Source organism: Artibeus jamaicensis, unplaced genomic scaffold (genome assembly GCF_021234435.1).
Source record: "Artibeus jamaicensis isolate MK-2021 breed Jamaican fruit bat unplaced genomic scaffold, CSHL_Jam_final contig_233, whole genome shotgun sequence".
Lineage (NCBI taxonomy): Eukaryota > Metazoa > Chordata > Mammalia > Chiroptera > Phyllostomidae > Artibeus > Artibeus jamaicensis.
In genome coordinates this window covers 49054370-49078891 of record NW_026521486.1, presented here as the reverse complement: position 1 = coordinate 49078891, position 24522 = coordinate 49054370, and the positions used below count along the sequence as shown (strand labels likewise).

Sequence of the window (24522 nt, the reverse complement as noted above, 5' to 3'; positions counted from 1 at the left end):
ACCTCACTAGAATGTCGTGCAACTTATTCCCTAACTTTCAACCTAACCTGCTTCCAGATTTTAAGTTTGTTTTGAATTTTGACCCTGCTTCCTCTCCAAAGAATCCTGTGTGCTAGGACTTCTCTTTGGAATCTTTGTTGCCTTTGACCCCTCTCTTCTCTGTCCAGGGGTTTAGACCAGTCCCGGTGTGATGGCCAGTCTGTCTCATCCCAGTAGGGCCAAGCCTCCTTATTCCTCCTCTGATTGTTGGCTCAAGCTCTGGCCCTAAGCCCAGCCTACTTCTAGGCACTTAATGGGAAGGTCTAAGTACTATTCAGATAAGAGAAGAACAACACTGAAGAGGAGATGGTTGAAACCCAGTTTATTAGACCAGAGGCATGCGTCACCCATAGCCCTGACTGTTGTTCTCCAGCTGATGCACACCCTTTGGCCTTGCTCCTGCTCCTCTCTGTAGAGGTCTTCTCTCTAAGGAACTATTTACTAGGAACTAAGAATTCCCAAAGATCCTATAGCTTCACTCTCCAGCTCCAGGTCAATGCACAGGTGACCTACCACAGGTCCTGTTCTGAGGTTGGAGATCTAGAGATAGCTAAAGGCCTGGGAAGGAGCAGGACCCTGGCCTGGGAGGACTGTCTGGTGGAGGGGGCACAGCAGGCCCTCTAACTCACTCGCTTCTCTTTAAGGTAGGAATAGCTTTCAATTTCCCCTCTCTTTCCTCCCACTACCAAACTGTACCTCACCAGAAAATATAAGTGTTGGGCTTGGGTATCAGGTGAGGAAAGGGGGCTGGGCACCTAGAAGGAGAGAAAGGCCACTGACTGAGGACCGCGGCTTCTGCCAGTCAGCACCCCACTGCTTCACCTGCAGGAGTCACTGATCCATAGTTCCCTCAGTCTTTGAAGCCCTTGGCTTGATATGCAGAGCAGATCTCCATCCCTTGGGTGAGGGTTCTCTCTATACCAGTCCCATCCCTTGGGAGGCCACAGGCAGCCAGACAAAGGCATTGGGGTGGGTGGAGAAGGGAAGGGAATGTTAAGGCTGCAGGGAGGACAGAGGATGCCCAGTTTGGAAGGAAAGGGTGAGGCCAAAAGAGGCAGAGCTTGTGATTCACAGCTTCCTTTATGTCGCCACTGAGAGAGTGCGAAGGTTACAATGCGCATGTCGTCTCCTTGTGCTTCTCAGAGGGATGTGTGTACACAGTACAGACACCAGGGGAGAGAGTCCAACTCTTTATACAGGTGAAGGCATTCAGAGACCAGGGAGAGAGCAGAAACATGGGAAGGGGTTCTTGGGGTGGGAGGATGGTTCTTAGAGACAAAAGGGGATGGGGCAGAGACAGACAGAGTTAGGGGAGAGTATATATATATACAGAGATATAGCAATATAGAGTCTATATCACATAGAAATAGAAAATGCAGATGAGGTTGTTGAGAGAAGCAAATGAAGTTGGGGAAGAGGACTTGGGACAGTTCCATAAGAAAATTTATGGATGTGGCCCTCTGCAGGGGCCCCTGGGAGCGGGACCAGTGAGATTAGGCACCAGCGCCCCTCTCCCTGAGCTGGAAGCCAACCAGCTGGATCTTGGATGGGATGGGAGAGGAAGGCTTCCTCTTGGGGATTTTTCGCCAGCAGCTCTGAGATGGGAATATCAGGATGTGGCCTACAGCACCAGGGCCACATTTTGTCCTCATCGCCACTTCTTCAGGGGGTCCCCACCCCCACCTCCCTAGTAACTTCACATGCTGCGTGTGGAGGAGGAGGCTAGAGTCTTAGTTCCTGCCTAGAGACTTGGGGCTGGGGAGTGGTCACTGGGCTAAGAGTGTCTCTTAAGGCTGGGGGAGTCCCCCATCACCACCACTATCCCTCCCCTTCAGGGTACATTCTCTGGTTTGGGGCCAAATTACGGATCTGGAGGATCCCCTCCCCCACCCCACCACCACTAGGAGGGGCTTTGGTGACTGGTGGCAGCAAAATGCAGGTGGACACTCAGATGACAGACAGCCAGACAGACAGCCGGACATAGAATTCAGGCTGGGAGCCAGGGGAGGCAGCATGGAGCAGAGAGGGGTAGCCTGAGGTCACTTGCCCAGTTCTCTCTTTTTAGTTTTTTTTTTAGATTAGTTTTGTTAAAAATAAAAAGAATGGTATAGAGACAGGGAGAGGACTCTATGGTCAAGACTCCTTCCTCACCACAGTCAAGAGGAAAGGACTGCCCAGAAATGGGGCTGCCTTGGGAGGGGTGAGTGGTTCCCCAGGGCAGATGTAGGGGGCAGCTGGGGGCCCCCTTACTCTCCTAGCTCTCCCCATCTAGGCCTTTGGTACAGTGGCCTGCAGGGCTCAGCAGGTAAAGTCCTCAAAAGTGCCTCGGGCCGGATGGTGAGGTAGGATGTTGGCAGCATACGTCATCCCGGCAGGGTGGCCCCGCAAGCTCTCACAGGGGTTCTGAGGGAGTGGCACAAGACAGAGACTGGTTACTGACAGGTGTCGTTAGGGCATGGGGACGGCAAAGGAGTAAAGGTGGCAAGGGGCGTGGTCCAGGGGTGGTGAGGGTAGGGGCGGGGTCCGGAGGGCACCCCTCTATCGCTCCTCACGTGTCTCTTGACGTCATCCAGGCTGAGGGCCACACCCTTGTCTGCGCTGCTCCTTTTGGCCTCCTTCTGGCACTTCCCTCGTCTGCACAACTTGTGCTTAATGACCTGGGACACGTCGGGTGGTGGGTGGGCTTGCAGGCCGCCTGATACACCACCGACCCCAACCCCGCTTCCACGGCCCCACCCTAGCGCCCCGCCCCCACTTACCTCGTAGGCGTAGTCAAAGAGTTCCAGCACTGTGAGAATGCTGGCCCCAATGAACAGCCCCATCTGGCCCCCAATGTCACCTGCAGGGGGACACAAGGAGGTCAGTAGGGTCAAGACACCATGGGAGCCACAGAGTCCACTGGGACAGAGGCAGGCCAGTTGTAATTGTGAAAGATCCACCGCCTTTCTACGGAAGGAGGGCAAAGTGATCCTGATAGGGTCTTTATTTTCTTCTCCATGCTTTTGTGTTTTTTCTATTTTCTACAATCAATAGGTATTTAAAAAATTGTATATGAAATAGCCCAACACTCACTCTCTAGACAAACTTTCAAGGGCATATGCAATAGTCCTCCATTCATGCCCACAGGCCTATCTCTTCCACTTTGCCTTTAAGAGAAGGCTCTACTCCCTCCCTCCACCACATACCAAGACAGCAGAATTTGGGGAAAGGTCCCCGGGGGTGGCTGAGGAGGAAGAGCTCATGGGACAGCAGTGAGCAGCTTGCTTTGGGTGGTAGGGTATCACACCATGCCCATGACACGGGAAGGGGACAGGTGCCATCAGCAGCTCACCCAGGAGCCCTGCAATCTCATAGGCCTTCTTCTGCTCAATGGTCTCATAGTTGAGGACTTCAAAGAAAATGTCCAGCACCAGGATGTTCTCCCTGCAAAGGGGTTGGGGAGGAGACCTAGGTTCAAGTCACATCTCTGTCCCTTACTAGTCAGGTGACCTGAGTAAGTTATCCTCTCTGAATCTCAGTCTCCGTGTCCATCAAATGAGATGCTGATGGGGGTACCTGCCTTTTAGGGTTGTTGAGAGGATTAAATGTGATGGCATATACAAAAGACAGTCCACACACTAGCAAGTGTGAGGCGATCCCAGTTACAGCAAGGAGGATGAAGACAGAGGGTGAGGGAGGAGGAAAGAGAACGAGGCACTTCCCCTGCTTGTTTAGCCTTGATCTTTCCTCCATGCCCCCCTAGATTCAGCTTCCTCCCATCTGCTGGCTCCCATGGAAGCCTGCTGACTCCCCTCACAGTCCCAGCCCAGTGGGCCCTCCCTTCACTGTCAAGCCCTTACCCTATGTACTGCTCAGACTTGTTGAACTTCTTGGCCAGGTACTTGGCTGATGCCTTGCTGGGGATCTTGACCATGGACAGCTCCTTGCCATAGCGGGTCAGATTGCAGGGCATTTCACACACACAGTACTCCTGATCCTTCTCCACCAGGAAGTCTGTGCCCGGCCAGGCAAGAGGCGCCAGTTGAGTGGTGCCCGTCTGTCAGCACCTTCCCAACACGCACATTTTGGCCTTGCCCAAAGGAACCTTGGGCCCCCTTCTCTTTTTCAGACTTGTCCTTCGCCTCAGCCCTAAGCCCACTCTGTGTTAGTCTCCCCATGGGTATGTCCTGGTCCTCTATCTCCTTCCCTCAAAGTCCTGGGGAGTCAACCAGCTCAGGTGCTGAGGAGAGAGGGTGAGGGCCCCTCCCAGGTGGCCCCTGCCCATTTTTCACAGGGGCCTCTAGAGATGTTATTCCCAACCTTGCTAAAGTCAGGCACAGGAGAGTTCAGGTAAAGCCTGATTCAGGAGTTATTTGAAACTTCTTGGAGCTTGGTATGAAACCCCTGTGCATGTGGCTGGCAGGCCATCCCCCACCCCACCGCAGACGGCTCCAGGACAGGGGCGCTCACCCAAAGCTGGATCCGCACACTCCTTGTACTGCTCTGGAGTGCAGTACGGGGCATCCCCTACAGAGGAGAGAAGACAGTGGTGCAGGATGGAGATTAAAGGGCTCTTGTGACAGTGGTTGTAACAAAGGTCCAGAGAGAAGCCAGGAGAGTAGGAGAAGGTAGGACTAGCTGGTTCCCAATCTGTCTTGGACGTGATCCATCCCTTCTGGACCTTTCCCATCCATCCCTATGGGCACAGGCAGGAATTGAGGTCAGAGACACATGGGAATGGAATGGGGCTGGAATTGGGGCAGGGAGAAGCCAGCTGGTCTCATTTCCATGTTGGGGGAGGTTGATAGGCCTGGGGAGCTGGCGAGGGGCAGTGCAGGCTGAGGGGCCCCAGGACTGTCTTTGGAGCTTCGGGGGCCTGACCTGGCATGTGCACCATGCGGCAGTTACAATTCTCTACCAGGTAGCGGGTCTCACAGTCGATGCGGCAGGCAGTAATGCTGTAGGATTCGAAGAAATCCGAGTCCATGGTAACAGCTTTGCAGGTACCCCAGGGCGGGGGCAGGTAGATGAGCTGCTGGGAGAGCCGGGGAGCTGGGGGGTGTGGGGACTTCTTCCCGAGTCACCTTGATGGACTTCTTTGACAAGATGCTGAACTCAGGAGTCCTGTCCCCTCTCCCTCTGCAGCCTCTGAAGGTCTCAGAGTTTAGAAAGCATCCCCATTTTTAAAGCTCATTCGTGCTTCTTACTAGTAAAGTCACTACCCAGGCCCTTGCTTATCTGTCCCTCTCATGAGCGATTGCCCACCACTCCATCCTGACCCCACCCCGAACCGTCCTCCGGTGGCCCTCTCACCCGCTGCTCCTGGCAGGCCACAAAGGTCTGGAACCCTGGGGCCACGCCGAAGCCCAGCTGGTCGATGAAGGGAGGTTCATCCTGACTGTGGATCTGCACTTTGATGCCCGCTTCAAAAGATGTCTCATCTGTGAAAATAAGGGGGACAGAGTGTCGGGAGGGCTTCTGACTCCCTAACCTCCTCCAGAACTGGGAACATCCTACCTCTCCTGGGAATAAGCACAGCATACACTAGGACTGGGGGGATTTGTTTAGGGGTCTCAGCCCACCCCGAGCTTCCTTCTGGGTTCTCCAGCCCCATGCTGCCCTGATGGCCCCTGTATCCTGCACACTTCTTTTCTTACCTGGCTTTGGCTCTGCATCTTGGTGCTTCAGATTCTCTCACACTGTCTCAGATGCTCTCCATTTCTCCCCCTCCTTTTCTCCCTTTTCACCCCCATCTTTCTCTGCCCCAAGGCCCCTGAGACCAGACAGACAGCAGGCAGCCCAAGAAGAGGGTTATTTATAGAGCAAGTGGCGGCCAGTGATGGAAAGGGATGGCTGGTTACCTTGGAGAGTAACTGAGCCAGGAAGGGGGGGCCAGAGATATGTGAGTGTGACAATCAGGTACAGTCAGAGAAGGAGATGGTGAGATGCTGGGAAGAAGGGAGGAGAGCCCAAGGCCTGCCTCAGGTCCCACAGTGGAGCCCAGCAGTCCCCTGCCAGGGGTTGAGGCCTGGCACCGAGGGGAGGGGCCCTGAGAGGGGACGTACCGGTCTCTCCCCACACGGGCAGGTACTCATCCTGCTGGATGTCCAGCATGATCTCCAGCCCATTGCCCGTCCCACCCTTCATGGTCTTCAGCAGCGGACGTCCATCTCGGCCCGAGTTGAACGTGTAGCACTTTCCATATCGAGTGAAGACCTGGCAGAGGCAGAGTGCAAAGCCTGAGAGTCCTGCCAGCACCCCCTGGAGCCACCGAGGGCCGCCCCAGACTGCCCCCCAGCTGCTGGAATCGCAACACCCTTCGGGATGGATTCCTCCCAGGCGGTCCCTTCTCCCTTTGTCTTCCTTCCCACCCATTCTCTGCTCTTCTTTGCCCCGCTTTGTGCCCTGGAAAGCGGGCCCCTGTGGGGTGCTTCTGTGGTGCCCGGACAGGCACCTGGTTGGGTCTGGCCAACGGGAGGCATCGGTCAGGGATCCCAGGGCAGAAGGAGGGAGAGGTGGGCACTTCTCTTTCCCCAACCCCGGTCTCTGAGAGCGTAGGGACGCCAGTCCCGCGGGAGGGCTCCCTGCCCGCCAGCGGCCTCCCCGTGCCACTTCAGCCCGTGTGGCAGCCTCCCACTGCCGCCAGGTGCCTCCCGACCCCTTTTCAGTTTCCTTAACTCTACCCACAGCTCGGTAAGCGGTCCCTCTGCTACGTTCTTTTCAGTTACCCTGACACGCACACCTCCATCAGTAGGACCCTGTCACGGCCGGAGGGCTGGATTTCACCCCAGGCGTCTGAAATTCTTTCGTCAAGACCCTCCTCCGAACCAAGTTGAACTTTCTAGTTTCCTGCAGCCATTAGTGCCTTATGCCCATCATTGTCCCAGGTGCCATACCAAGGCCCCTGCTCACCCAAGCACCACAGCTCTCCTCTCGGCCTCGGGCACCGAGCGCCCCAGCGCGCACAGTGGACAGTGGTCCTGCGGGAGTGGGAGGGCCTCCCCACCCCATGCCCCAGAGCAGCCCGTACCACCACCAAAAGGAGTGAACCGATTCTTTATGACCCTTTCTCCACAGCTTCCCTGAATGCCTCCAGGTTCCCACAGATGGGGTGTGTTTTACTGCTGCTGCTGGGGACGAAGTCCACAGAGTGAGTCATAGATAAGTACACACGCACCCTCAGCCCAGAGAAAGAGACAGACAGTGTCACACCAGATTGGCGCCGCCGGGGGAGAGGGGGTTACTGGGAAACAGAGGTCTTGCTCCCTTTCCCCTACAGAAAAGAAAATATGCTGTCCCCTATTTGGAGGGTGAGGTCCCAAGGTGAGGTAGGGAGAGAACTCTGACAGCTCCTAATCCCCTCCAGCCCCACTCCTGGGCTTGGTGGCATGTAGTCACAGGCCCCTCCAATCTGGGGGTGTGAAGGACTCTGGGTGGCTGAGGTGCTCCCGGGTGGCTGAGGTGCTCCCGGAGCTCCGGCTCGCCCTGGGGGGGGGGGGTGAGCTGTGCCGCCGCAGGCAGGCTGCTGCTGCCATCTTGTGGTTCTCGGTGAGAAGTGTCTGCTCTACCCTCAGACCCAGAGGAAGCTGGGCTGTTCCCTTCGTTGGCGTTTCTGTAGGTCCTGGCCTGTTTGAGATCCCGTGGACCAAACCACCTGGTCACTGTCTGTCTGCAGTCAGTCTACAGTGCACTGATATGATGACACCCAACCGCTCCTGCACTACGAAGGAGTTTGGGGACTGAGGGACAGGTGTGTGGGGAAGGAAGATGGCATCTGGCACCTGGAAGGGGCAGGAGAGAAGTCTGATCAGACAGAACTGGAAGCCAAACTGGGGAAAAGATTGGGTGCCACTTGGTCCCTCAGCAGGGAAGGCCTTAGACTCTGGAGTGGCAAGGCATGCAGGAGGTTGACTCCCAGCAAGGGCTTCCCAGGGAAGAGGGTCCCTGGCCACTTAGAGCTGGGGTGGAGGGGGGCAGTGGGAGGGGTTTAGAGAGGCGTGGTATTCTCCCTCAGGGGCACTCACACGTGCACATGCACTGCAGGAGGAGCACGGGAAGATCGTGGGAGGGGGCAGTGAAGTGGCAGCTGCTGACGAGGGGGTGGCAATGGAGACGAGGGCTGTCCCCGCCCCTCCACCTCCCTCCTACACTCTCCTCCGGCACTTCTAGAAACCTGTGGCACCTGCCCCAGCTCCAGTCCAGGCACAGGCAGCCACCAGCAGGTCAGAGGTTGACCTCAGATGGAGTAAGGTTCAAGGTACAGCCGAATCACAGGCAGGTTTGGACATGCTTGGGGGTATTCAGGGAGACACCAGGGGCCCCTGGGAAGCAACTAGTTATGAACTAGCACAGACATTTTTCACAATTTTAACAGGAAGGACAGTGCTGGGAATAACAGCCCAGCTCCAGACCCTGGGGCTCCCCGGGAAGCCGTGGCCAGGCCTTTCTAGACACGACAGGGAGGGTATGTAGTTCAGGTAAGGTTGGGGATGGGGGAGCAGGCCCTGCCAGCCCCAGAAAGTGATGGTCGGGGTGAGTCATGGCAGACACTCTCGGGGTGCCATGCCAGACATGGGCCCCCACTCACCACTGAGAAGTTGTGAGGGCCGCAGGGCCCCCCACAGTAGGAGCAGTAGAGCAGCATGTCCTCCAGCTGGTGGCAGGAACGATTGTAGAAGCGGTGCAGGTTAAAGGGCTCCCCAGAGAAGGCTTCTGGCCCTGGGGGGGCAAGGGGCACCCCGGGGTCATCACTTTCATCCAGCCCCAGCATGGGGGCCAGGTAGAGCAAGTCAGGGTAGCTGAGCTGAGACAGCCGCACAGTGTTGGTGTTGCAGAAGGTGACCGCTGGGAAGGCCAGCTCAGTGGTGGCCACCTCGTCCAGCAGAGTCACGTGCGGGTAGCTGAGGTAATAGGCAACGCGGTCTCCTACCTGGCACAGGAAGGCACCCAGTGCTAGGACAAAGGCCACTGCCCACAGAGCCTGCCTCAGCCCTGGACCCTCTTCCACGAAGATGTGGCTGGCGCCGTGGAGGGTGCAGCTGTTGGCGAAGGCCACCAAGTCCACAGGGAAATCCCCCTCTCTGGCCTCCTTCCTAGCTGCCTCGTTTTCCTTCTCTTCTTCCTCCTCTTCCGATTCTGAGCTGTCTCGCTGCTGCCGCTGGTGGGGACCCCAAACATCTCCCAAAGGCCCTGGGGCCTCCTTTCCAGAGGAGAATGACACAGAGCAGAAGATCTGGATTGGCATCTTCTCCAGGGGCTTCCTGGCACCAGTGGATCAGCAGGAGAAAGGGGAAGGAGACGAGATCCCAGGCAGGGTCTGGTGGGGCCAGCCACCCAGCCCTCTGCCAGGTCTCTGCCACCAGCTGGCTGGCCGTGTCCTTCCTCACCAGGGCCTCTGTGGCAGTGTGGCTGAGGTGGGCGGGGCGTGGAGAGGAGGACCAGCCTGCCTGCTAGGGAGGGCAGCTATCTGGGCTGATGAATAATTGATGCATCAGTGGGAAAGGGAGGCCGATAGAGAGGAGGGGGTTAGCACCCCTTTTTTGCCACCAGCTCCAGCTTCTGGTACCCACCTCTCCAAGTAAGATGGGACCTAACAGAATCCTTTGCTCCCTCTGCCAGGCCAGCAACAGTCCTGCTCCTCCCCCATCACACACACACACACACACACACACACACACACACACACACTCAAGCTCCTCTCTGATCTATTCCTCAGCTTGCCCTCAGCCTTCCCAGCCCAGTTCAGGGTCCCTCCCTCATCCCCGCCTGGCCCTGCCCCTGACATGTCTATGCCCGCAGGCCCTCTGGGCACTCACACCTCTGACTCCTCTCCAGTCCCCCACTCAAAATGCCCCAGTTATTTTCTTGACTCCCCAACTCTCCCAATACTCTCTTATAACCTGTTCTCTTCTAATTATTCCTTTGATTCTCAGTTTCCTTTCAATCACTATCCTGGCCCCAATTTACTTTCGGTTACTTCCTGAACCCCTAATTCTCCTGCAGTCACACTCCTTTGACTTCCAGTTTCCCTCCAGCCAGTCCCTGACCCCATTTCTCCTCTCCTCACTCCCCTGACCCCACCTCTGCTTCAAGTCGGCACCCTCCCCCATGCTGAGCTGTACTTAGGTCACCTTCCCCTCTTCCATTCCCTTCTGTGGCTTGGGGGGCAGCCCAGGTTCCATTAGCACGGGTCTCTGACTGACCACAGACTCATTTATGGCCAGTTCCCGGCACGGGGTGGGGGGAACCCCATCTCTTGCAGCAGAAAAGCTTCCTGACAGATCCCCGCTCCCCATCCCCGCTTGCCCACCCCTAACAGTGCAGCAGAGGAGTTTGAGGAATTTTCTTCTGGTGGGTGGAAGAAACTGAGATCGGAACAGACTGGGTCCTGGGTCAGGTGGAGAGTGTTGGGAACCAACCTGCGTGCCCCCCAAAACCCTCAGCCTCACAGATGCCTCCAGCCCCTCAGTCTCTCAGGCTCCCCGTGTCCCCAGTTTCTCATTCCCTTCCCCCAGGCCCCCCGGCCCCGCTGCGGGCTCTGATTACTCAGGGCCACTGGTTGAGGAACTTGAGCCAGCAGCCAAGTCTCCAGGGCCTAGAAGGTGACCTGAGCGAGGGAGGGAGGCAGGCGAAGCGCATTAACCCTTCCTCTGCGGGGCCAGGGGAGGAGCAGCAGGGGTCAGATGAGCCTACTGGGGCCTTACCAACCCCTACCCATCCCACAGCCCCGGGTCCTGTTCCCCTCCCTCTCATCCTCTCCCCTCCTCCTCCCACACATCTTTTCTTCTCCGTTTGCATGCAAAGACCCTGGAACATGTTGAGCAAGGAAGGCAGGGTGCCAAGTTCCAGCAGAACTGACTGATATGGGACCTTTGGCCTCAGTTTTGCTGCCAGGGACACTGAGGCCCCAGAGAAGAGAAGCCTTTGAGATCTGGCCCCTCTCCACCCTTATGCCATTGATGCCTCAGGCTGGCCTCCTCCTCTTTTGCCTGAACAACAGCCCCCATCCCTGCATTTTCTCCCCCATGCTATGTAATTCTGATCATTCTCTGGCTTAAAGACCTTCTCTCACTCCCCAGCGCCTCTTGGTAAAATTCAACCCCAACCCCATAGGCCTTTGCAATTTATCTTCCAGCCTCACCTCTCCTTCACCCCAGTCCACTGTCCAGCCACCATGCCCTTCTCCTATTTTGCAGACATACTAGGCTTGTCCATAGTTTCATGCCTTCCCTGGACTCCATCTGGAGAACTTCTAGTCATTTTTCAAGACCAAATTCATACATTACCTCCTCCAAGAAGCCTCCCTTGACTTCACAGGGCATAGTTAGTGGCTCCCCCACCCCCATGAAGCATGCTAAAAGGTCCAGTTTTGCTCAAGGCCCTCCAGGGATGAGTAGTGCCCCGTAGCTCCTTGAGGACAAGGACTATGAGAATGAATGAGCAGGACCCAGGGACCAAGTGCAGAAACAGGAACTGAGGAAGACCAGGAGTACCCTGGGCAACCAGAGATAAGGAGATGAGAGGAGAGAGAGACCCTCACATTCAGCTGTTGTCCTCGTGCCTTTCCTATATAAATTCACGGTTTTCCTTCCTGTTTCATGTCCCTTGTGCATTTTCACCCTGCCTTCAGGACCTCAGCTGTCAGCTTCGCACGTTCTCAGGATGTGTTTCAGAGGTGAGTTCCAGACCCAGGTTGGGGGTGGGGCCAACCTAGGTTAAGGCTGGGCTGGGGAAGCTACAGCTGCCTTTGCTCCGCGAACCCACTAGAGGGCACTGTCCGCCTCCTCCCGACTTCCTGGCAGGGGAAGTAGATTGGACTCCCAAACGGAAGAAACTAAGGCAGAGGAAGCGTCCACTGTGGGGGCCTCACAATTGAGGACAGCAAATCTGGTATGACCGGACACCTCCTCCCCACACCAATACAAAGACCCACGCCGCACACCTACACATCTCGACAGACAGCCCTCTTGTGGGCAGCAAACACAGCACACACCCTAACCACACTCCCTTGTCCATCTCTAATATGCTCTCCTGCCTTGGCTCCTTCGAGTCAACAAATCCAGTTTTCCAGAAATGAAGGGTAGGGGCAGGCAGCACACACACAGACCCTCGAGCACACACGGAGACCTCAGAAGGCGTGCCCTAGTGGACCCCCATGCAGAACAACTCAGTCTGGAACGCTCTGTCCAAGGAAGCCACCCTTGCCCACGGCACTTCCCAGCCTGCACTTCTCAGCTGTGTGTGGTCACCTCGGGGTTTCTGCCTTTCTCTACATCTCTCTCCGCACTCCAACCACTGCTCACTATTGTGGAATGTTTTCAAATGATATCTTATGGGACCCTTACACAGTACAGTGAGACAAGCAGGTTGAGTAACTTCATCCTCATCTGGCAAAGGAGGGAACTGAAGCATAGTGGCCTCTTCGAGTCTCATGGAGAGCGTGTCGTGGGCCTGAGACCAGAATTAAGTTATTCTTCTCTAAATCCCTTTCCTCTTCAATTTCCTGAGTGTCTGTGTGCTAAGGACACAGGGAGAACAGATAAAGGACCAGGGTCCTGCCTGCATGGAACTTGCTGTCTAATGGGGAAGACAGACATCAGCTTTTTTTAAAAATTGTAAAAATAAATATTTAGTTACAACCATTGTAAGTATTATAAAGAAACTATGGTTTTTGTTGTGGGTGAATAATAGGGAATCTGACCCAGACTGGGTAATCAGGAAAGAAGAGATGTTTGAACTGCAATCTGAAGAAAAGGAGTCATTAGGTAGAGGTCTGCGTGTATGTGTGTGTGGGGAGGGTATTACAGAGGGCGGAGTCTGCCGAGGCCCTGAGCGGAGAGAGCTCCTGGAGGAGGGATGTGGCAGGATAAACACAGGCTGGAAAAGCTGGCAGGACCCAGACCCCTCAGGCCTTGAAGGCCGCTAGCAAGGATTCTGGTCCAAAGACAATGACAGACTCCCTGTGGAAGGATTTCAAATGGTTTGAAGAGACCACTCAGGGAGAATCAGAGGGATCGCTAGAAGACCTGTTAGAAAGCCAAGTTCAGGTAAGGGATGGAGTGGTGGGGTGGCTTGGAACACAGTGGCAGAGTGGAGATGTTTAGGAAGCAACAGTGACAGATTCTGTTCAGGGAGGTGAGGGTGATGGAGTACCAGGGATGGCTTCTGGTTTGCATAGGTGAGTGAATGATGGGATGGCTCTTTAGATCAGAAACACAAGTAAAGGATGACTTTGGAAGCTTAAGACAATGAATTTGGCTTTGCACATGCTGGTTCTTGGAGCCCTGGGGACATCCAAATGGAGATGTTAAGAAGGAAACTGGCCACTGGGACTGATGCTGAGAGGAGAGGGCTGGGCTGAAACGCACGTTTGGCGGTGGTCAGTGTGGGTGGGAACTGCAGCCCCGAGTGAAGATGCGCACACCCCAGAGCAGAATAGAAAGTTAAGAAGAAAGATAGAGAAAATGCCTGATACTGTAATATCTACTAAAGCTAAGCAGAATCCTGACCTATGACTTAACAACAGCTTAGTTATACACCTGAAAGAAATGAGTGCACATGTCAACTGAGAATGAACAAGAATGTACATAGTAGGTTTATCGATAGTAGCCCCAAACTAGCAACAACTACAGTGTCTAGTAGAAAGAATAAATAAATTATGGTATATTTATATAATGAGATACTGCACAGCACTGAAAAAGAACTAACTACTGCAACATATGATAATGAGACTAAATGTCACAGAAATAATTATAAGAAAAAAACCACAACAAAGTGAATATACTGTATGGAGGGTACATATACTTTAGGAATTTCAAGGGCAAGTGAAACTTCTCTATACTTACAGAAGCTAGAATAATGGTTAATTTTTATGTGGTGGTATTCACTAGGAAGGGGTCTGGAGGGACTTACTGAGGTCCCAGAAATGTTTTACACATTTACACCAATATAAATACATACCAGTGTAATATATGAAATATTAAATTGTAAGCTACAAGAACACAAAAAAATACTAATGAAAAATTCATCGAGTTATACCATTCAATCATACCCCTCATGATTTAAAAGAAGCAGAAGGCTCTGGGTTGAGACTTGAGTAGTGCCAACACTTAATGATCAAATAGAAGAGAATAAACTGGCAAAGAGACGGAGAAGGAGTGGCTAGATAAAGGAGGAAAACTGAGAGAGTATGGTCACCAGGAAAGAAGAGAGTTGAAAAAAGAGGCAGTGGTGCACTATTTTGAGTGTTATTGGGTGATTGGGGATAAAAATACATGTGTAGGGTTTGGCACTGAGGGTCACTTAGCTAGAACCATTCTGGTGGAGTGCTGGGGATGGGGAAAAGGCATCCTGCGTGGATTAGAGTTAGTTCAAGATGAAAAAGTAGCCCTGGTTGGTGTGGCTCAGTGGATTGAGCACCAGCCTGTGGACTGAAAGGTCACCAGTTCAGTTCCCTGGCAGGTCACATGCCTGGGTTGTGGGCCGGGTCTCCAGCTGGGGGTGTGCAACTGATCACACATGCTTCTCTTTCTTTCTCCCTTTCTTTCTCCTTCCTTTCCTCTCTCTAAAATTAAAAAAAAAAAGTCTTTTTAAACAAAGAGAAAATGAATACAGTGGAATATATACATCCCTTTTAACAATTTTGTCTGTAAAAGGAAGAGAGACATCGTGTGTGGGGGAGTTGGGAGGGACTGTGGAATTCAGACATTTGTATTTTGGTTTTTATCTTAACCTAAAGCTTGATGCATAGTAAGTGCTTGCTAAGTGTTAGCTGTTGTGATAGCCACGTGATCCAGGATGGGAGAATCTTAAGCATGTTTCAGTGCCAATAGGAAGGTTCTACCAGAGAAGGAGACTGACTGTAGAGGAGGGAGAGGCAGGGTCTTTCGGGTAAAAGTCCTACAAAGGTAGAAGGAGATCAGATGGAAAGAAGGGATGGAGATTTCAGCCTAGATAAGATGGATGCCACCCCCTCTTGGTCCCCAGAGGAAGTAGAAGACCTTGTCTAAGGCTCCTGTCTTCTCCGTGTAGCAAGAGCCAAAGTTATCTGCTGAGGGTGAGAAAGGGGCTGGAAGGGTGGATCTTTGAGAAGAGCAGAGCAGTTTGCAGTGACCACTGAGGACAGCAAGTTGACTGGGAAAACTCAGTGTGGTGGCCGGGCAGTACTGCGGGCCCATTTAAGGTTGTTGGTCATGAAGGCAGTGCGATTCCAAGCTGGTCTGTTGTGTGACTTTCTCTGGCAGAGCTGGGCCGTCCTGAAACCACCCCAGGGAAAGTAGTGGTAAGTTCATCTAAGGCTGGGCTTGGCCAAATGGCGCAGCAAACAGGCAGAGCAGTCAGGAGACTTGGCATATTCAACCTGAGGCTGGGGTTCCTTCTCCTCTACATCCTTTCTCCCCTTCCTGCCTCACCGCACTGCACCTTTACACAGTGTGGGAAGGTGGGGAGCCCAGAACACCCTTCATCACCACACACCTCACTCTCGCTCCTATCATCAGGCACAAAGAACCTGGACCTAGACGATCTGAAGTCAAGGTTCTACTCTGTCATCTACTGGTTGTGTGACCTCAGGCAAGTCACCTAACGCTTCTGAGCCTCACTATGCTCATCTTTCCAGTGAAAATATTAACATCTTCCCTTTCTCCCAGAATTATGAGAATCACACCAGTTAAAGGAAAAGGAATTTGTGCGTTGCAAAGTGAGACTGAAAGGAAGGATTAATTTCCCCGGTATGTGCTCTGCATGCGGCCGGAGGCTTGCCTGCACTCAAGCTGTCTCTCACCGCCACACGAAGCGAGCCGCAACGCCCTGTGCACCTCCACTCCCCCCTCATCTACATTCACTTCCCCCCACTCTCAGACATGCACTCGGAGGGGCATGCATGCTTGCAGCTTGGGGCACACATGCAGTGAGCGTGTCATGAGGGAGTCTGAGTTGGGTGCTGTCCATGGTCAAGGCCGGTGCAGCAGTCTCTCCCCAAGGGATGTTCCTAGCCTTGGCACGACGATGCGACACACCAGTCAGGGACACACGCCCGCTGAGCCACACAGCCCAACGTCGCAGGCCCCCAGGACTGCCACACGCATGGAGGGGATGCAGACAAGAGGGGCGGGGCAGGGTTTTCTCTCCACAAACTCCTAGGAGCCTGGAACAATCACGACTTGCCCTTCTTTCACTTCATGAATGGCCTTGGAGAGCCCAGGGCGGCAGGATCTCAGTCCTCACGCTTCCCTAAAAGAACTTCCCCTTAAGGTGAATATACAGCAGAGCCACACTCATTTAAAATTGTTCTGTGAGGAAGATTCTGCTGCCCATGTGCAGGACGGTCAGTACGGCACATGCGTTTTACACATGGGCCGGCGTGGGCCTAGACGGTCCCCGAGGCTGATGGAGAGGCTGCCCCTTGCCAAAGAATAATTTAACAGTCCACAGAGAGCCCCCTTTCTTCCCAGAAAATTGGACCTGGAAGCTCAGAAATGGAGCAGATGAAACGAGGCCCAAAATAGAACCCAGGAGTGCCAACACCCAGCCTCATCCTCCAACCGAACTAGGCACCACTTCTCATTCTTTCAGTCTCCTTCCCAGTTTTGCCTCCCAGGATCCCCACGCAAGGGTTCCTGACTGAACGGTTCTCAGCCAGAGGGTAGAGGCCCTGGAGCAGCCCCCTCAGACATACAGTGAGGGACACTGGCCAAAGGGATGACCCTTGCTGGAGAGGACTGGACTGGTCACGTGCTGGGGGAGAAACCACACGTTCTGTTGAACTGCTGTTTCTGAATAGCTGAGCTGGGCTGGGAAGATGGGAAGGACTGCACGAGATGTCGAGGCTCCTCTCATCCCAGCACGTCACTCTGTGCTCCCAAGGCTTCTGCGAGCGCCGCCCACCCTCTCGGCTCTGAGCTTGCCAGGGCACTGCGCTTCGCTCTCAGCTCCCCGAGGACGGCCAGGGCCTTCCTGTTCACCACCCACTGTGGCACCCAGCGTGGGCCTGGCACTTAGAAGGGGCTCTGTCCCAGGAGTAAATCAAGTGGAGACCGACACACCTTCTGTGTAATATTCAGCCTCCCTTGCCATCCCCCCAGGATTGAAACTGCCTTCCACAAAGGTGAAGCATGCTCAGAGACGACTTCCACAGCAGAACCACCCACCTCTCTGCAGGCCTCCCCTCCACTTCCTGGAGGCACACCAGGTGCAGAAGGGCAGCACCTTCCAGTTGCCCAAAGGCTGGAGCAGGACGAAGGCCCAAAGCTCAGAGGTGCTCCTCCTCCCCACCCGCAACGCCCTGCTCTGCCCCCTGAGGCACTTAGTTACTTACATCAATGTCCTATTACTTTAGCCAACAGCCAGGAGATCAATTAACTTAGAGTAGCCTCTTAGCTGACTGTAGTCTGGGATAGGGGTGGAGTCAGAAGGGACAGGAGAGGGAGGAGGTGAGAAAGGAAACTAAGTCAGCAGGAGGGTGTGTGGGGGTATATAAATGTAGGACAGAGGGGGAAAGGCAGAGAGAGAGAGCCCAACCCAGGGTACCCTGGATTCTTGCAACTGGCTCTACAAGGGAAAGGAGAGAAGGGCAGGGTAAGGCCGGAGGAAGTATCTAAGGACCGCTAGGTCAAAGTTAACTCTTCACTCTGGGCTGTCCTGTCCTTCTGCAATCCATGCGCGCTCCCTGGTCAGAGCCCTCCTTCACCCATGAAGGGGGCGCCCACGGCCCACTCTCCTCTCTCCGTGCAGCAGTCTTTCCCCTCAGGGCCCTGCCACTCCCTACCTGGCTGGAGGGAACAGACCCCCCAAGGGACCCCTGGTCTGAGCTGCTCTGGGGTGGGGGTGGGGGGTGTGAGGGTTGTCAGTGAAAGGGCAGAGCTGACCCTGGGGAAAACACAGCTCCCTGCTGGTCCTAGCTCCCTGGGACATGCCATCCGGCTCTGTTTGCTTTAAGATGACCTCTCTTTCCCCTCTGGGTGCCAGAATCTCCCACCCACACCCATCTCTTAAATCAGCATCTCACCCCCAAAAGTGCTCCAGAAGATTTCCATCCTCCTCCAGAACCTCGGGGGGGTTTCTGTGGCCACCACTCCTCTCCAGAGTCCTGGAGGACTCCAGTGGGCCCCTCGGGGGATTTCTGTGTCCCCGCCCCTGATCCCCCAACTCCCTCCCCTTGTGAGGGAGAATACTATCCCCATCCCACACCCACCCCTGGGATTTTCAGTCTCTGCCCTCCCGTCCTTGTTTTCCAGGGTCCAGAAATGAATTCTGCCTCTCTGTTCCCCCCGCGCTCCCCCCCAGAGGCTCTGGGACTCAGCTGGAGGAGGGAGTGGCCCAGGGCAGACCAGGCAACCATCTGCCAGCCCCCTCCCCTCGGTGCTGCTCAGCATTCCAGCCACATTGGCGCTCCCACTGCCAGGGACAGATAAGGTGCAGCTGGAGGCTGGCACCAGCTGCGACTGTGCTCACTCCCCCCAGCCCCCACCCAGACACGGGCAGACAGCTGTACCCCCAGGCCCCTCCACGGAACCCCTGCCCTGCCTTGGTCTGGGTGGCATTGAGGTGGGGTGAGAGATGGAATCTCAGACCCTTGGCTGTCCTGGCAACCAAGCACCCCACCATGAAGGGAAAGAGGAGGTGGCCAGGGTCTTGGGGGGGGTTCTCTGGTTGCTCTTTTGGTAGCTCAGGAGAGAGTCCCTGCGGCCCACCCAGCCAGGCTGCTGTGGGGATGTTCTCACCGTCACTGTCTCCAGTCCCAAACAGTTTCTAACCAATTCCTCTCTGACTTAGCCCAGACTCCCCCTATTCACCCCCACTCTCCCAAGCTGACTCAGCCACAGCTGGGGGATGGACCCAGCAAACACTCTGTCTATCCCCTGAGGTTGAGCTGCTCTTGGAAGCACATCTGGTGGAATTCTCACCTCCCCAGGGACCCCGGGGACTTTGAGGGACCAGAGTATGCCATTCCTGTGCCCCCCAAACTGTCCTCCAGGACCATACACACCCTCACAGACCCTCATAGTCTCACACCCTCAAAACAGCCTCTTACAGGCTGGATGAGGGCTATCCTTTGAAACCTGGGAAAGAGTCTGCGCGGTGCCCCCACACACTATATTTTGCAAATACCGTGAGCCGGGGCTTGGGCCCCCATTTAAGAACCTCTGTTCTTGAGCTGGCCGAAGGTGCCAAGATGGCCTTCCTTGAGCTCTGACCAGATACAGATGTTTTCTGTCAGTGCCACATCTGTCTGGGGGCTAGACGCACATCTTCTGGTCTAGCAGAGAATGGCAAGGACGAAGAGGCAGATGTTCACTATGAGACTGGGAAGAGAGACGCTAGAGCACCAGGCAAGGAGTGCCCACGCCCCTCCGACCAGGGAGCCAGAGGACAGCCAGAGCCCTTCTCCGCCAGGGAGAGGTCAGGCGTGGACTCGCGAAGTTCCCATCACAGAGGAGCACCCCTCCGGGAAGCCGTGGTTGAGTTCCTGACACCGAGAGGGGCCGGCGGTGAGGCCGACTGGAGGAGCTGGAAGGAGGGGCTGAGGGGCACGGGTTCGGCCAGGTTAAGTGTCAGCTTTTGACGCAGACTTGGAAACAACGAAAAGCAGGTCTTCCCTGGCAACACAGACCAAGAAGTGCCGGTGTTGGGCCCGCAGGCCCCTAGCCTGTATATCTCTCTCCAGAACTTTCTGAACCAATCATATCTCCATCTGACTGCTTAGAATCATCCCCTCTGACAACCCAGAACAATCACATTCCAGTGTCTTCATTTCCATAAACCAAACATGTCTTAGCATCACCACTTGGAATCTCTCCAGACGGGAAAGACAAGTGGAGCAACTGAACACTCTCTACGGACCAGCTGTGTCCATATTTCATACCTGAGCCCCCTCCCAGGCTGAGCCAAGCAATTCCCGCCCTCCTCCACCACCACAGACCACCCAGGCTACTGGGTTTTCTCGGTCTTTCTGGGTGGTCCCATCTGCTCCTGTGTTGAGTATGTTGCAGAGGAGGAGGGCCTTGGCTTTCACCTCCACCTCCACCTACAGTTCTACTAGTCTTGAGAGCACAGGTGGTGAGCCTGGGAACCCTTTGGTCTTGGGCTCTGGGGAATCCAAGACCCTCCTGTTTTGATGAAGAAAGTGGTTCTTGCATCACATTAAACTCCCCATCCATGTGGCTCAGCAAGCGGAGTGGTCACATAACCTCTGCAGGGTGGACAAAGGCTCATGAAACCAGGCTGCAGAGCAGGGCTTTAAAAGATTGGGAAGTCTTGTGTAGCAGCAAAAAAAAAACCCCAAGCATAACCACGACTCCAACCTTCTACACAAACAAATGCAGTGCATGCTCCCATAATGCTGGGAGGAAGCAGGCAAGGGAGGGAAGAACATGGGCAGGGGAAAAGGGGGCGGTTCTTAGAGTGGAGAACTGGGGGCCGGCATGGAGAACAAGGGGATCCTGGGCGAGGCTGGATTTTCAAACAGCAATGGACAGGCTGGAAATAGGCACGGTGACTCCGGGGCAGCGGTGTTAACAAAAAGAGCACACTGCATTGGGACTTAGACACGGCTTCTAATCCTGAATCTGTCGCTAACCAGCTCTGAGAGACAACTCCTTGTACCTCTCAGTTTGTGTATTTGTAAAACAGAGATAAGATTGCTATTTAGCTGGGGCACTGAAGGACAGTCTAGAAAGCATTCTGAAGAGTCACAAGCACCGTCCTCTCATTTGGTGTTATTTTTTGCACATGGCCCCAGGTCCTCCGGTCCCTTTCCAGCCTCCGTCCAATTCTAACCCCTCAGGAACCTGTAGGACTTGCTTAGGGTCACCCGGTGCATGAGATGCCAATCAGTTCCCCTAACCCTCTCTGGGGTGCCGGCTTTGAGGCAGCCCCACCTGTGGGGGGCGGTGTGTCTATGGGGCTCTTCATTTAAAGAAACAAAGGGAGCTTCAAGTTCAGTGATGACTGTGTACCCCAAATCATCTCTCCTTCCTCCGACCCTGGCTCTGTGGCTCTCCATGGCAAGGGGGCAACCCAACTGGACAGTGTATGTGTGCCTGTGTGTGGGGCAGCCACAGATAGAATTACCCGTCTGGCTATTTAAGAGAAAATCTTCTCTTACTTTTCATGTTTCACAGTGCTTCTCAAACTTTAATTCAAATCACATAGGGACCTTGTTAAAATGAAGATTCTGATTCAGTGAGGTGGTAACGTCTGCATTTCTTTCCAGCTCACAGCTGACGGTCCTCAAACCCTCCCCCCAGCTCTGACACCTGTGGCCCAGAAAGTAAGTTTGAAGGGGTCAGAGCTACCCCAGGCTGTGCTTGTGTCCGTGTGTATGTTGTGCACTGGGGGCTCTTTTTGTTACTATCACAGACACAGGGCTGAGGCTCCAGCCCTCACACAGAGCGAAAGCACCCCTATGCTGAACAAAATCCCTTCCAAGTGCCAGAGACACACAGCTTCCTCTCCCAGAGGGGCAGGCAGGATGACAGGCCCACCTGCTCCGAGCCTCCCCACCTTCTGGGGGCCTGGCTGACTCAGGGCCTGCACCAGGGGACTCACTCACCACCTTGAAGTCTTCCGCACTGCAGACCTCCCCCCGGAACTGACAGGACAGCAGCATGTCTCGAATGTCATGCCCCGCGCGGTCGTAGAACTCGCGCATGTTGAAGGGCTTGGGCTTGAAGCTGCGGAAGTTGGCCTTGTCCTGCAGTATCTCCAGCTGCTTCTCATCTGCCATCTGCGTGTCCGGTATCTCATACCTGGAGCCGGGGCGGATAGGGGCGGTGCATGGGTCAGCACCACTGTCTGCAGGGACAGGGGCGGTGCATGGGTCGGCACCATTTCTGTCTCCCTCCATTTGGCCTCCAGTGTCCCATATGCAACCTCAAGGGGATAGGGAGGAGGGCAGCTTGTAGCCCTGGGGACAGGCCTGGGCACAGGCACAGAAGAGAGCAGGGCATGTCCAGACGACCCGCCCCATGGGATCTGAGATGACAGAAGGAGCTGCGTGGCTGCTGCCTAGGAGATGAGCATCTCAGCACAAGGAGGGTCAGGGTGGGGTGGCGGAGAGATCACAGCAGAAACCATGGCTTTTAGACTATAGTCTCTACCCTTCAAAGATGGTCTGTTCCTGTCCCCCAGGTGAGAAGATCAAGACATAGTGGCAAGAGGGTGGGCAAAGGTCACTCCTTGGAGGTCGGTGATGTGTCACAGCTCAGGCCGGTTAGGGGTGGAGCTGTTTGGGACCATGCTGGGATCAGAGATTGGCGCCCGCCCCTAACTGACTGCTCAGCAGAGCCCCAGTTCCTTTGCGTGAGTGGCAGATTTGGCAGGGACCAGAGGGCAAAGTTGTCTGTGTTTTATGGGTTTGGACGTGGTGTTTGGGAGCAGGGATACCAGCAACTCTAGGAGCCCAGCTGGGGGCCGGTCGGAGCCACCCACCTGTTGTTGAGCAGGGCCAGTAGCTCCCCAGCATGGTACAGGTCATTCTTGGAGACTTGGCTGAATCGGAACTCGTTGAGGTTGCACAGAGTGACGGCAGGGAAGGTGAGCTGGGAGGCAGCCACCTCGTCCAGCTTGGTGACGTGGTGGTAGTTGAAGTAGTACTGCACACGCTCCGTGCACACACACAGCAGCACGGCCAGCGAGCCCAGGAAGCACAGGGCCCAGAGGGCCCGCTTCAGAGACAGCCGCTCGTAAGAGAAGATGTGGGCCAGGCCGTGAAGCGTGGAGCTGCTGGCAAAGGCCTGGATGCTCACAGGCTGGACGCCACCCACCTCTTCCTCCTCAGCCTTCAGTTCCATCCTGGCCAAGGGGATCCTGAGGGAGGGAGAGGGAGGGAGGCAGTCTTTGTCCTGGGATGACAGTCCACATAGGGTCCCTCCAAATGTGTCCATCTGGAATCTCCATCTCCAGAGGTCACGGCCTCTGGGGCAGCAGGCTTCCCTGGTGTACCCAGCCCAGAGGGGGCTGGCCAAAGGACACACTCCCAGAAGAGAGTTCCTCCAAATGCAAGAGCTGGGTGGTTAGCTCTGGCTGGGAGGATGTTTTCCCAAGGAAGCTTCCCCAGCCAGGGGGGACCCCAGATACAGTCATCTGAGGGCGACAGGGAAGTCCCAATGTTCGCACAAGCAGGCACAGGAGTTCCCTCCAGATGTGGGGTCACTCTGGGACAGGAATGTCCACCCCATCCTGGAGATGAAGACTTCCCCAAATGGGTCGAACCTGGGGTCAGAAGCTCCTGGTCAAGGATGTCCTCAGGACTGCGCTGCCCCCCCTTCCAATTCAACCTGGACCAGAAACCCCCCAGGGAGGCTGGGAAGGGGGCCCAGCCCGAGCGCTCACCTGCGGACATCTCTAGTTCTCCCAACCCGCAGGCTGTATGTGTGCATGTTGGGGTGGGGGGTGAGGGCAGTCGGAGATGGATGCATGGGGGGGGCGGTTCCCTATGACAGCGAGCTGTCCCTGCCCCGGACGCAACAGCACCCCCCCCTCCAGTCCAGCCTCTGGAAGCAGCCAGATCCCCTACTCGGCCCCCGCCCCCCTCCCCAGCCACCGAGCCACCCCAGCAGCTGAGAAAAGCAAGAGGGGAGAAAGTCCCGGCTTTGGGGCCCAAAGGCAGGGGGATCAGAGACCCACCTGAAGGGGCTTCGGGAACCCAGCAGCCGGCGGCCGATCCTGGGGCACGGGGCTGGACCCGGGCTCAGCGCCGAGCCGCGGAGGGGCGCATGGCCCGGAGCGGGAGCCGGCGGCCGCCGCGGCACGCCGCGCAGAGCCCTGCAGGGAGCGGCCCGCCTGGCCCGGCTCAGCTCTGCTCGGTCCGCCCGCCCTCCTGCAAGCGCTCGCTGGCTCGCCTCAGCTCGGTCCGCTCGGGCTCGGCGCGGTGCGCGGTTCGCGGTTCGCGGTGCTCTCAGCCTCGGGATCTGCAGGGATCCATCGTCCGGCCGGGAGGCGGCGGGAGGAGAGGCGAGGGGGAGGGGAGAGGGTGCGCGTGCGCGCCTACGAGTGTCTGCGAGGGTGTCTCCGGGCTGGTGGTGTGCGCGCCGGGCCCCCGGACCTGGGAGCCGGACCCGGGGCTCCCCCGCTGCCTCACCCTCCTCCCGGCCGCTTTCGGCGGCGCTGCCTCCCTCCGTTCCCGGAGCTGTTTCCCTTCCTGCGAGGCCCTGTGGCTTGTGTGTGACTGTGTGTGGTGTGTATGTGCGCGCGCGCGCTCGCGCGCAAGAGGGAGGGTGTCTGCCCCCAGCGTCCCCCCCCCCGCTCTGTCTCCTTCGGATCGATGCTCCTGACTCTTGCTGCTGCTTCTTCTGGTGGCACACACACACACACACACACACGCGCGCGCGCTCACGCACGCGCACACACACACACACACAAGCTTCGAGTCACACTTGACTGATCCAAGTACTTGCCCGTGTAGAGACACAAACACACACGCAGACCAGTCACACCGCTCGCACCCACACACGGCCCACAGGATAGGCACTCGGGAGCTTACACGTATTCACCTGTTCATATCTC

General features: G+C 55.7%; 3 protein-coding genes across 11 annotated transcripts in view; 2 read left to right on the top strand and 1 right to left on the bottom strand.

Moving 5' to 3' along the window:
- Window positions 1–354: 354 nt before the first annotated feature.
- On the bottom strand, window positions 355–23665 carry ASIC1 (acid sensing ion channel subunit 1). 5 transcript variants are annotated; one of them, XM_053662073.1, is made up of 12 exons: window positions 23644–23665; window positions 22447–22824; window positions 21569–21764; window positions 6084–6234; window positions 5332–5459; window positions 4900–5053; window positions 4489–4545; window positions 3879–4032; window positions 3371–3462; window positions 2799–2878; window positions 2592–2696; window positions 355–2442 (listed from the first exon to the last, which is right to left on the bottom strand). In XM_053662073.1, exons 2-12 carry the CDS (start codon window positions 22806–22808, stop codon window positions 2338–2340), a joined length of 1584 nt encoding a protein of 527 aa, XP_053518048.1. In that variant the 5' UTR covers window positions 22809–22824; window positions 23644–23665; the 3' UTR covers window positions 355–2337. The 5 variants fall into 5 exon arrangements, with proteins under 5 accessions (XP_053518048.1, XP_036992397.2, XP_036992402.2 ...); XM_037136502.2 differs by lacking the exons at window positions 21569–21764; window positions 22447–22824; window positions 23644–23665 and adding an exon at window positions 8606–9271; XM_037136507.2 differs by lacking the exons at window positions 21569–21764; window positions 22447–22824; window positions 23644–23665 and adding an exon at window positions 8606–9262 and having other exon boundaries at window positions 4900–5050.
- LOC119042781 (uncharacterized) lies at window positions 6820–17453 on the top strand. Of its 5 annotated transcripts, none has more exons than XR_008390998.1 (5): window positions 7089–7168; window positions 7637–7768; window positions 8188–8275; window positions 11648–11692; window positions 16470–17090. XR_008390998.1 is itself a non-coding variant. In XM_053662076.1 (4 exons), exons 1-4 carry the CDS (start codon window positions 6887–6889, stop codon window positions 17374–17376), a joined length of 414 nt encoding a protein of 137 aa, XP_053518051.1. In that variant the 5' UTR covers window positions 6820–6886; the 3' UTR covers window positions 17377–17453. The 5 variants fall into 5 exon arrangements, 1 of the variants encoding a protein (XP_053518051.1); XR_008390996.1 differs by lacking the exon at window positions 16470–17090 and adding an exon at window positions 11820–14609; XM_053662076.1 differs by lacking the exons at window positions 7637–7768; window positions 8188–8275; window positions 16470–17090 and adding exons at window positions 6820–6905; window positions 17100–17453 and having other exon boundaries at window positions 7096–7168.
- Window positions 21270–24522, top strand: part of RACGAP1 (Rac GTPase activating protein 1) — a 63526-nt gene continuing 60273 nt past the window's right edge. Inside the window, exon 1 of the mRNA XM_053662071.1 lies at window positions 21270–21286. The gene's annotated coding sequence lies outside the window, so the exon portion shown is untranslated. The remainder of the gene's footprint in view (window positions 21287–24522) is intronic.